Source organism: Phyllobates terribilis, unplaced genomic scaffold (assembly GCF_046119375.1).
Source record: "Phyllobates terribilis strain yellow unplaced genomic scaffold, ASM4611937v1 Scaffold_3__8_contigs__length_932513732, whole genome shotgun sequence".
Classification (NCBI taxonomy): domain Eukaryota; kingdom Metazoa; phylum Chordata; class Amphibia; order Anura; family Dendrobatidae; genus Phyllobates; species Phyllobates terribilis.
The window spans coordinates 42,451,234-42,464,255 of NW_027362763.1; the positions used below are offsets into that span (position 1 = coordinate 42,451,234).

Genomic DNA, 13,022 nt, shown 5'->3' on the forward strand with positions numbered 1-13,022 from the left:
ATGACTGTGGAAATTTGCATGTTCTCTTCATGCAGTCATCTTTATAAATCTTATTGGAACGACACCAAACAAAAGTTCCAGCATCATCACCTTGCCCAATGCAGATTCGCGATTCATCACTGAATATGACTTTCATCCAGTCATCCGCAGTCAACAATTGCTTTTCCTTAGCCCATTGTAACCTTGTTTTTTTCTGTTTAGGTTTTAATGATGGCTTATGTTCAGCTTTACTGTATGTAAATCCCATTTCCTTTAGGCGGTTTCTTACAGTTCAGTCACAGACATTGACTCCAGTTTCCTCCCATTCGTTCCTCATTTGTTTTGTTGTGCATTTCCTGTTTTGGAGACATATTGCTTTAAGTTTCCGGTCTTGACGCTTTGATGTCTTCCTTGGTCTACTAGTATGTTTGCCTTTAACAACCTTCCCATGTTGTTTGTATTTGGTCTAGATTTTAGACACAGCTGAGTGTGAAAAACCAAAATCTTTTGCAACATTGCCTGATGATTTACCTTCTTTTAAGAGTTTGATAATCCTCTCCTTTGTTTCAATTGACATCTCTTGTGTTGGAGCCATGATTCATGTCAGTCCACTTGGTGCACTAGCTCTCCAAGGTGTGATCACTCCTTTTTAGATGCAAACTAACGAGCAGATCTAATTTGATGCAGGTGTTAGTTTTAGAAATGAAAATTTACAGGGTGATTCCATAATTTTTTCCTCTGAATTGAGTGATTCCATAATTTTTTCCCTCTTCTTGGTCTGAAAAAAATTACCCTAACTGAGTATCACATTTTTAATCTTGATTTCTTTTAGTGTTTCTTAAAGCCCTAAAGTTGCCATTTGAAATGACTTTAGTATTGTGCCATGTCTGTGATCTGCTTTTTTTCAACAATATTAAACAACAGAATGAACATTCTCCGAACCTCGTGATTCCATAATTTTTGCCAGGGGTTGTAGTTATGTATCCCACAATTTTACCAATAAAAACTTCAACTCAACCCACAAAATACTTGTTCCAATTAAGGACCATCATTTGTGAATGGAAAAAGGGGCTATCCACATTACTGGTAGCAAAAAGGCTCTGGAGAAGTGATATGACTTCCCCCAAATGCAATCCTGGAAAATTTGCGCTACTAAATCCAAATACCCCCTCTCAAGCCCCACATTGTGTCTAAACCACATTTAGCATCCACATTTCATAATAATGTAGTGTGAGAATACACTTAATTTATGGGGTCTGTGTATCCAGAAGCACAAGATGGACACAATGAATTGGGTACTAAACTGTCACACTAGCAATTTTTACTCTTTAACATCCATACTTTGCTTTTGCTTGAAAAATAGTAATTTCACTCTTAGATGATATTTCACCAAGGGATGTAATTTCAAATTTTTTTTTAGTGTTGTTTCTGCAATTGACATCACAAACTGTTCCAGCAATACCTGCGTTTCAAAGTCAATTGAAGCTCTTTCCTCGCAAGCTCTACCATGAGCCAAACAGTAGTTTCTGATGATATATGGAGTATTACCACATATTACCATCTGTGGTTCATTTCCACTTAATACTAGAGGTGAGAAGATATTTTTAAATTCGAATTAGCCAAGGTTGCTGAATTTTCCCCCCAAATTTTACTTCTGGAGAATAAAGTTGCGTGAATCTCAATACTGGAAAGCTTTCAATTACTTGAAAACTACACATGAGCGAGAGGAGAGAGAAAACCCCGCTGAGAACAAGTTTTTGGAATTTCAGTCTTTCTATCATCGAGATCTGATGTATGAGTCATGTGTAAGCTTGATTTTTTTAACAGGGTGCACATTTGTTTAGGTCTTTAAATTTAAATTTCAGCCTATTTAGTATTTATGGGACACAGGTTAGGGGGGATTTGTTAGATGAAAGTTTTTATGTTCATAAGAGACGTGTTCTCAGTCTTACTCACGCCAGTATATACAGTATGGACCAAAAGTTTGGACACACCTTCTCATTTAAAGATTTTTCTGTATTTTCATGACTATGAAAATTGTACATTCACACTGAAGGCATCAAAACTATGAATTAACACATGTGGAATTATATACTTAACAAAAAAGTGTGAAACAACTGAAAATATGACTTATATTCTAGGTTCTTCAAAGTAGCCACCTTTTGCTTTGATGACTGCTTTGCACACTCTTGGCATTCTCTTGATGAGCTTCAAGAGGTAGTCACCGGAAATGGTCTTCCAACAATCTTGAAGGAGTTCCCAGAGATGATTAGCACTTGTTGGCCCTTTTGCCTTCACTCTGCGGTCCAGCTCACCCCAAACCATCTCGATTGGGTTCAGGTCTGGTGACTGTGGAGGCCAGGTCATCTGACGTAGCACCCCATCACTCTCCTTCTTGGTCAAATAGCCCTTACACAGCCTGGAGGTGTGTTTGGGGTCATTGTCCTGTTGAAAAATGAATGTTGGTCCAAATAAACGCAAACCAGATGGAATAGCATGCCGCTGCAAGATGCTGTGGTAGCCATGCTGGTTCAGTATGCCTTCAATTTTGAATAAATCCCCAACAGTGTCACCAGAAAAGCACCCCCACACCATCACACCTCCTCCTCCATGCTTCACGGTGGGAGCCAGGCATGTAGAGTCCATCTGTTCACCTTTTCTGCGTCGCACAAAGACAAGGTGGTTGGAACCAAAGTTCTCAAATTTGGACTCATCAGACCAAAGCACATATTTCCACTGGTCTAATGTCCATTCCTTGGGTTCTTTAGAGAGGAGAAAGTCTCTTCTGCTTGTTGCCTGCCCTTAGTAGTGGTTTCCTAGCAGAGCAGCTATTTTACCATGAAGGCCTGCTGCACAAAGTCTCCTCTTAACAGTTGTTGAAGAGATGTGTCTGCTGCTAGAACTCTGTGAGGCATTGACCTGGTCTCTAATCTGAGCTACTGTTAACCTGCAATTTCTGAGGCTGGTTTCTCGGATAAACTTATCCTCAGAAGCAGAGGTGACTCTTGGTCTTCCTTTCCTGGGGCGGTCCTCATGTGAGCCAGTTTCTTTGTAGCGCTTGATGGTTTTTGCAACTGCACTTGGGGACACATTCAAAGATTTCCCAATTTTTCGGATTGACTGACCTTCATTTCTTAAAGTAATGATGGACACTCGTTTTTCTTTACTTAGCTGCTTTTTTCTTGCCATAATACAAATTCTAACAGCCTATTCAGTAGGACTATCAGCTGTGTATCCACCAGACTTCTGCACAACACAACTGATGGTCCCAAACCCATTTATAAGGCAAGAAATCCCACTTATTAAACCTGACAGGGCACACCTGTGACGTGAAAACCATTTCCGGTGACTACCTCTTGAAGCTCATCAAGAGAATGCCAAGAGTGTGCAAAGCAGTTATCAAAGCAAAAGGTGGCTACTTTGAAGAACCTAGAATATAAGACATATTTTCAGGTGTTTCACACTTTTTGTTAAGTATATAATTCCACATGTGTTAATTCATAGTTTTGATGCCTTCAGTGTGAATGTACAATTTTCATAGTCATGAAAATACAGAAAAATCTTTAAATGAGAAGGTGTGTCCAAACTTTTGGTCTGTACTTTACATCGGACAAGTGCTATATGATTCTTTATCTGATACTACTCGGACCAATGTTATTCTATGGGGTAGTGCCGAAACACAATTTTTTTCAATTCCAGTTTATGTTTGTGAAAAAAATGCAGCATGCTGTGATTTTACTCTGAAATAGGAAGACACTCGCCCATTCAAGTCTATGGATGCGTGGAAATCATCGAACTCCATTCAGATGATATCCATGGACTCACAGAAAGGAGAAGATGGACAAATGTTGTTTGGATCACACTGAACTGACGCTCGGATCAAACTCAGAGCAGAGTATCAGTATCATAATCGACCCGATTCTCTCGATCGTGTGACCTCGGTTGTAGATTGGATCTCACACATTTCTTGGTCTATCTCTGTTTTTTGTATGCCATGATGATTCATTTTAATCATGGTATTCAAATGGTAAAATTGGGAAAATCAGATACCGCATTTCACTGAACTGATCCTCATGATTAGCATATTTTGCATAGGTTCCAGTGTTATTTCTATATGCCTCTTTTATTCATTGTTTTGTACAAATAAAGCAAGAACACAGATTCAAAATTTAAAAATGTATTTAAAGATATGTAACAAATATATGAGCACAAAAATGTAAATATTTTCAATGTTACACATCAGTTTCTACAATGAATAGATATAATGTGACTACATAGTGACATTATGAAGACTATTACAGAGATTTAAACGAGAGCCCCAACCAGATCTATCAAACATTATTCTTAATATATTAAGTTTTTAAAAACTTGATTTTACAACTTTATCAAAACATTTTGACATAATTTTTCCTATTTTAATCTGTACAAACAATGTAATTAGTTACTTTTATGAAAAATGTTTCCTAGCCAAAAAGGTTATTGACCTGTAGGTACAGGATCACTTTGAACAGGCTGCCTTATTGGAATAGAGGATACAGGGAGAAAATGAAATTATATCCTCCCTGTAGCACCTCGTTTTCAGCAATAGGTTTGGTATAGGAAATGGTTACAGTTAGCACTCACTATACTGTGAGCACAACTGTAATAATTTCCCGGCACATTGATTAACAGTCTGATCTGTAGCATGTGTGTGCAACATGTGTGTGCAGCATGTATGTGCAGCATGTATGTGCAGCATGGCAGCATGTGTGTGTAGCATGTGTATATAGCATGTGTGTACAGCATGTATGTGCAGCATGTGTGTGCAGCATGTGTATATAGCATGTGTGTACAGCATGTATGTACAGCATGTATGTGCAGCATGTGTGTGCAGCATGTGTGTACAGCATGTGTGTACAGCATGTGTGTGCAGCATGTGTGTACAGCATGTGTGTATAGCATGTGTATGCAGCATGTATGTGCAGCATGTGTGTGCAGCATGTGTGTACAGCATGTGTGTGCAGCATGTGTGTACAGCGTGTGTGTATACCATGTGTATGCAACATGTATGTGTTGCATGTGTGTACAGCATGTGTGTGCAGCATGTAGGTGAAGCATTCATGTGCAGCATGTGTATACAGCATGTGTGCAGCATGTATATGCAGCATGTGTGTACAGCATGTGTGTACAGCATGTGTGTGCAGCATGAATGTGCAGCATGTGTGTACATCATGTGTGTGCAGCATGAGTGTGCAGCATGTGTGTACAGCATGTGTGTGCAGCATGAGTGTGCAGCACGTATGTGCAGCATGTGTGTGTAGCATGTGTATACAGCATGTATATACAGCATGTGTGTGCAGCATGAATGTGCAACATGTATGTTCAGCATGTGTGTACAGCATGTGTGTGCAGCATGTATGTGCAGCATGTATGTGCAGCATGTGTGTGTAGCATATGTATACTGCATGTGTGCAGCATGTATATGCAGCATGTGTGTACAGCATGTGTGTGCAGCATGTATGTGCAGCATGTGTGTACAGCATGTGTGTGCAGCATGTATGTGCAGCATTTATGTGCAGCTACAGGAAGGATATAAGTAACTGTTACACTGTAGCAGTTATTAGAGTAAGGCCGGATTTAAATGCTATTTACATTCAGATTAACACTACAAATGCAAATAGTAGAGATGAGTGGATAATTTAAAGTTCGAATTCACCAGGTTTTTCAAATTTTGCCAAAGAATTTTATTTTTTTGTGAATAAATTTGCCACGAATCGAAATATTGCAAATCCTATAATTGTCTGGAAAAAATGCACATAATAATCTGACCTCTCCCAGAGATGCTTTGAAACCCTTTTGAGATTTTTAATGCAAACACAGCCTTATTAATGTACAAGTGGCCTACCTGGCTAGCGTACATGGATGTTAACCCATAGCGGAATTCTAATAATATGTATGGGTCAGAAAATAGACTATTACAGCAAGGAAGTGTGCAAAAAATAGATATTTTTTTCTAACACCAACACGTAGACAGTTCTGTTTAAATTTCTTAATTGTAGAAATTCCTGTTTTTCTTAAAAAAACTATGGCTTGTCCATCTCACAATCCAGGTAGCACACTCTCCGTGACGTACAAGCCTTGGATTTAGGATTTGGATTTAGTAGCAAAATTAGGACAGATGGAATTTAAAATTAAAAAGAATAAAAAAAATGCTGTTATTAAGCTGCTGTTAATGCAGTATGGCCACGTTCACATGTTCAGTATTTGGTTACTGACATTACTAGCCTTCTCTCTCTGAGTGTTCAACAGTTTTTTTTTCTTTTGGAATTTTCATGAATCAACTCGCAAATTGTTTGAATTCGCAGAGATCTAAAAATTTGAGTCATTTTACTTAGTCGCTCATATCCAGCAAATAGTGTTTTTGGACTTGACAGGTTCTCTTTCTAGAAATAGTAAACCATGAACATCAATGAAACAAATAAAGTCTACAGTGTTTGATGCATTATTGAAGAAACCCTACAAAGATCACGTGATAATTTTTTTTACATTTTTTTAATGTTCAGCTTGCAGGCAGCTGAAATGGAAAAGGGATTGGAAAACTGGTCATCATTTATTCTTTCCTGCTTCAGTCAGTTGTCCTGCAGCCAGAGTCAAGCAGGGATAAGATTTCAATCATTGCACAGAAAAGTCAGGTTTTCAAGCTCTACACTGAATAAAACAAACAAAATGCTCTTAATATATTACATATTAATAGTAATATCAAATAAGTATTTTAATTAACTACTTAACAACCACCCAATATTCTAAATGTAAAATATTTGAAAAACAGACATATATTGACTTTTACATACATAATATAATTACATTTTAATATTTAAATTTTACATTTAGAATTACATAAAAATGAAACCCCACACATTCCCTCCCCCAGAAAAGAAGCTAAACAAATGAGAAATAAACCTCTTCAATTAAAACCCCATGTACTTAAAACAATCACAAAAAAATGTGCCTTGTCATGAATAGAGGAAAAATGTCCCGGTCTTGAACTGGTTCATTTTTCAAATTAGACTGGTGTTTCTCGAAACAAGTGTTCCCATATAGAACTTTTTATGGAATAACAATAGGATATGCTATAAGAGTCATATTTTCCAAGGATGGAACCCATATCTATATTTCGTTCAGGATTTTGGCAAGCATTGGCAAGCAAGACCTGCTTTAGCTATGTGTGACCTGCGCTGTGGAAGTGAAGCAGACTACAACTCACCACATTATCTGCTCATGTGTAACGGGTCTGGGAGGCGGAACCTCGGAGCTACTATACAAGGGGGCGGTCCTTGTAAGGGAGCGGGTGGCGACCAGGCAGGCAGTCACAGCAGGTGACCGGGACAGTCTCTGGATGAACGGGCAGATGGTCACGGCAAGTGACCGGGGCAGTCTCTGTATGAACGGGCAGATAGTCACGGCAAGTGACCGGGGCAGTCTCTGGATGAACGGGCAGATGGTCACGGCAAGTGACCGGGGCAGTCTCTGGGTAAAGGGTTGGTACGACCTGTGGCGGCTGATGGTAGACGTGAGCTCCCAGGTGAGCAGGCGAGAGTCTCTGGATAAACGGGTGGTCACGGCATGTGACGGCGGAGCCTCCAGGAAGACCAACAGACAGGCGGCAGATGAGCGCTCCCAGGTGAGCGGGCAGAAGTCTCTGGACAGGCGGGTGGTCACAGCACGTGACGGCAGAGCCTCCAGGTAGGCTAGGAGACAGGCAGCAGATGAGCGCTCCCAGGTGAGCGGGCAGGAGTCACTGGACAGGCAGGTGGTCACAGCACGTGACGGCGGAGCCTCCAGGTAAGCTAGCAGGCAGGTAGCAGATGTGCGCTCCCAGGTGAGCGGGCAAGCTGATCCATAGACAGACTGACAGGAGTTGGAAGGCAGACCGTCGGACCTCAGGCAAGCAGGCAGGTAGCTGATGTGCGCTCCCAGGTGAGCGGGCAAGCTGGTCCTTAGACAGACTGACAGGAGTTGTAACGCAGACCGTCGGACCTCAGGCTAGCAGGCAGGTAGCAGAATATCAGGCAGGAATAAGACAGCAAGCTGGCAGGAATCTGGCAGGTATCTGGCAGGTAACTGGCAACGGGACCTGAGGGCTGAAGCAGAGTAGTGAACAGTGCAACAACATTGCTCGGGCACCTCCATTTTGGAGGAGGTGCCTTATATATGGTGAAGTCCTCCGGCCATTGGCCGGGGACTCCTTAGGACGGCGCGCGCGGCCCCTTTAAGAGGGAGGGAGAGCGCGCGCGCCCTAAGCACAGTGGCCGGGAAGGAGCGCGCGCTGCCAGCAGAGCGGGAGGAGGACGCCGGGCACGGAGCAGAGAGGTGAGGGGAACAGCGTCCCTGCCTAGCAGAGGGCAGGGACGCCGGCGCTACATCATGTATTCTGGGCAAATAAACAATGGGGTGTAGAAACCAAAGGGCACATTTGCACAAGGGCACCATTCAATATAAAGCCAGCCCTGCTGGTAAGAATAGATAAATAGCCATGCATGTCCTCCTGCCTCTTCTATCCTCAAAGGGCCACCATTCTTGAGATAGATGTAGTTGCCAATGGTGGAATCCACTTCTATTGATATGCCATAAATGTCCCAGATTGGATAATTCCTTTAATATTTCAATATCAAATCGAAAAGGTACAGTGTGGACAGGAGCTGAGTATAGCATGCATCCTTATATAGTCCACATGGGAAAGGATGATCCAACCGTGAGGAAAACAGAATCAGAATCTGCACAAATAGTGCCATCTGGAGGTGAAAGATGAGACTCCCACTACTGAGCCATAGACAACACAGAGTCAATTCCAAGTTTATGGTGCATAGAAATAAATGCACAATCGGAGAAAGGAGTAAAGTCAAAAGGCAAATGGAGAAAATAAACAAGTGTACTCAACAGCTCATGGTGGATCAACTTGCAGCCAGTTACAACCCGAGGACTGATTTGGAAAAACGGAAAAACGGACCGATTCCTATCACTGAACACAAGTTTATGTGAAGAAGAAAGGAGGACATGGTTGACCTCCTAGGACATTCATAAAGGAATACTTTAGAATTTCTTTTGCTTGTCAGTTTTTTGCTTCATAGACTTTTGGCTTCTCACTAGTGGTTCTCACATGGTTGTCTTCCTGATTCATTTCCATCATTTTTATAGCCAAATATTATTGAGTGATGATCATCAGAATGGGTTCTAGCAAAATTAATGTTACTGTTGAGTTGACAAGGGAGTTAATACCATCTCTCCATAGAGTTAATGACATAACAGATGCAGTGGATGGAAATGATAAGCGACATTATAGGGTTTCTTGCTTCAAATTTCCTAACCAAGTTGTTATGCCTGCACGGAAACTCGGGAAAAATAGGTTATACACTGAAAACCGCAACTGACTCAGCCAGTTCTGGTACCGACTATATCCTGATTCCACAGTCCCTAGTGGTGCCTGCTGGCACAGAGATAGCCCTAACCACAGATGGCAACTTGGACCTATCTACCTAAAAGGCTGTCAAATTGCTTCACATTCCTCCTAAAGAACCAGAAGGCAGAGAAGAGTCTGAATTACCTACTAGAGGAGACGTGTGCTGAACAAAGGAAAGATCCCAGAGTGAGTAAAGTAAATAATGAAATACAAAACAAATAATAAAGCAAGTACTGTTAACAAATATATTCACTACTTTCTAAAGATAAAATATAGGTGCAAAATATAGCAAAGAAACAGAAAAGCGAAAACCCTTTGCTGAAAACTTACAGATTGGCTCAAAACATCAATAGAATGTCAGAACATCCAAAAGAATCTATCACCATCAGGAAAAGCCAGCTGGGGGACAGAATATAAAACTGCACCCAAAAGATGATAGGCAGAAAAAAATTAAAATGTAAACGCCTGTGTTAAGCTAGACAGACTGCAGCCAGAATAGCAGAACCTAAACAATCAGAGGAAAGCTATGTCTCCTATGGCTCGGCACAAAGAGAAGCCGATCACATAACACAAGCTCAAGGTATCGAATCTAGGAGCATGATACAAGTACAAGAGAAAACAACAAGGAATGATTTTCTCAGCTCTTTGTTGCAGACAATTAAAGAAATTGAGTGTAGACTTGGATAGGCACACATGCAAGTAACAGTTATGAAATTAAAAACAAATATTCTCAAGAAACAAACTAATGGCATATTGATATAAACTATGATATGCAAAGTATAAAATACTAAGAATGAGCTCATACATCGAATGACACTGATGTGGATCTCTTTTTGAGCGTCGCTGAAGCCGGAGTCTTGACTGTTCATATTTCGGCTGTGTCTCAAGAGTGACAAAATGATGAGATAAATGGAGACACAAAATATCGAGAATGGTATGATGGATCCAGCAAAGATGATAATGAACAGATTGACGTTTGTTTCCATGGTTCTCTTTCTACAATCAGTGCCATTAATATGATGAATAGAAAACAGAACCCAGCTGTAAGGCAAACTGGACAGAAAAGAGATGACCAGTGAGATGAGAAGCATCCAGGGGACCAACTTGGAGATGTTCATCTTGAGTCTGATGAAGAGTCTGTTGCTGTAGTTTGTGATTTTCACACAGAGGAAGACAGATAGCACTGAGCCCCACCACAGACCGCAGAAGTCTATAAGTATGATAGCTGTTTCTATGTATTCAAGTTTATATATTTGAAACAGAGAAAAACCAGATATGATAAAAATTATAAACTCCATATACAAAATTAGACTGATGATTCTCACCAGTCCCAAGCTGGTAATGAGTACATGCAAGGTTTGAAGAGTTTGATGCTTCATCCACCAAAACAAGTTTACTATGACAATAAATCCATTTAGTAACAATCCGATGATGATGATAAGGATAGAAATGGATAAAAGAACTAATGTTTCAGGAAGCAAGTTATATTCAAGGGTCATTTTCTGAAATCTCTTTTTCTGTAAGAAGCCAACACCAGATCCCCTATGTGTATTAAGGACAAGTCAGTCTGTATCTATGATGGATTACAGTGATACAAGGACAAAAGAGACCTTGTGCTATGTGTTTCAGGTTTTGCATAATATTTGTCTGCAAATCTATAAATAACGAATAGAGTTAGATTTAAATGTAAAACGTTTCACATATCAAAAACAAGAAAAGAAGTCTATAATCTAATCTATAAATGGTAGGAAACCTTGTCCACTCAGTAAGAATGTACAGTAGATGATGAAGATTATTTTTATTATTACCCTAATTATAAGAATCTACATAGCCATTTGCCGAGGTCAGAAAATGTAATACTCTGTGTCCTGTCTGAAGATAACAGTTGAAAACAAATATTAGGATTCCTGGTGGTCTAGTGATGAGATGCTAAAATATTCCTAGTGGTCTAGGGCCTAATATTGTTGATATCAGCAGTTATGGGGGCCTAGGTTATTGAATAGATTAGTATACCTATTCCTAGAAATCTAATAGAGAACAAATTATTATTTTTGTAAATGAGCAGACCTTTTGAAACTTAATTTTGTCAACATTGCTAAATTTTCACAAAATATTAGATTTGAGGCAAATAACTTTGCAAAAAACCTCAATACTGCAAACCTTAATTGCCTGAAAAATACATGTATATCACTTAGTGATGAGCGACATGCTCGCTACTCCTCGGTGCTCGCCGAGTATTTCTGGGGTTGCTGGGCGGGAGCTCGGGTCTCCTCCCTGTGCTCTTTAGAGAGCCAATGAACATGCAGGGATTGCCTGACACTCACTGTAATGACGTAGCCATGTTGGTTGTGGCATTACAGTGATTGGCTGGCCGCACAGCGTCATCAGGTCTGTATCAGACCTGGCGCTGCCATGATCATCACAGTCACTCCGGAATCAGACAGTGTAGAGAGAGCTGCTGCTAAGCTAGGGAGAGATTTGCTTGTTTTTAGTTAGTGTAGGTGTACCAAACTATATTAGAGACACATATCCATCTCAACAAACAGTCCTTCTGAGGACTAATCCATCTGCAGAGATATCAGGCAGGCAGGGTGTATAGGCAGGCAGTGTATATAGCAGAATACAGTGCACATAGCACAAGAGGCTCCATTCCAGTTCTGCCTTCTGCTGCTGTTAGATATTTCTGGAAATAGGGCCAGGTCTCAGGGGCCAGGAATATTTTTTTTTGGATCTTAATCCTCATTATTTGCTTAAAAAGCAATCCAGAGAACACCGTTTTTCTGTGCCATTTGCTTGTTGGCACTGCAGAATACAGCCAGGTCCTTTCCATATTACAGCGCTAAAAATGCAGATATTTAAAACTGTGTTTTCTCCGTCACACAGATGACATATAATTGCGCTGAAAACACTGCCATTTCTGAAATCCATTAAAAATTTGTTTCAGTGTGTCAGTGATGTAATTGACACCAGTTTGCTGTTCAATATAGTTACCTACAGGCCAGGTATTTAAAACTGTGGCTTGTCCATCACACGGATCACATATAAGTTTGCTCCAAATTCAGCCATTTGTAGTGAGCGTGGAAGATATTGTCCTCCATTTAAAATGGGCAAAGCATGTGGCAGGGGACGGGGAATTGGTAATGGTGCATGCAGAGGCCGAGGCCGTGGGCAAGCTGAAATTGTGCCACAACAAACACCCACTTCTTCTCGCTCGACCTTCCTGTCCCAATTAATAGGGGACCACAGCACACCACTATTGAACACATAGCAGTGTGAAAAGGTTATTGGCTGGATAGCAGATAATGCTTCCAGTCACTTAGCTACCACCACCTTGTCTATCACACGTTCAAGTTTCAGTAGCTGTAAGTCTGGACCGCATATTCTTCACCCTGAACCTCCTTCCTCCTACCATGCCGAGTGCCCAGAGACAACTGATCCCACACTTGGACACTCCGAAGAGCTGTTCACTTTTCCATTTATAAATTCAGGCCTCTCGCCTGGTCCACTTGAAGTGGGGCAAGAGGAGATCGCATGTAGCGATGCCCCAATATTTGAGCAGCCATGGTCACATGAAGGTGACGAGGGGAAAGAGTCAAAAGAGGTGGAC

General features: G+C 40.8%; 1 protein-coding gene across 1 annotated transcript; it reads right to left on the minus strand.

Moving 5' to 3' along the window:
* Positions 1-9,514: 9,514 nt before the first annotated feature.
* On the minus strand, positions 9,515-10,899 carry LOC141257908 (taste receptor type 2 member 39-like). Its single transcript, XM_073672914.1, has one exon. The coding sequence runs from the start codon at positions 10,792-10,794 to the stop codon at positions 9,991-9,993; it is 804 nt and encodes a 267-aa protein (XP_073529015.1). The 5' UTR covers positions 10,795-10,899; the 3' UTR covers positions 9,515-9,990.
* Positions 10,900-13,022: the final 2,123 nt, after the last annotated feature.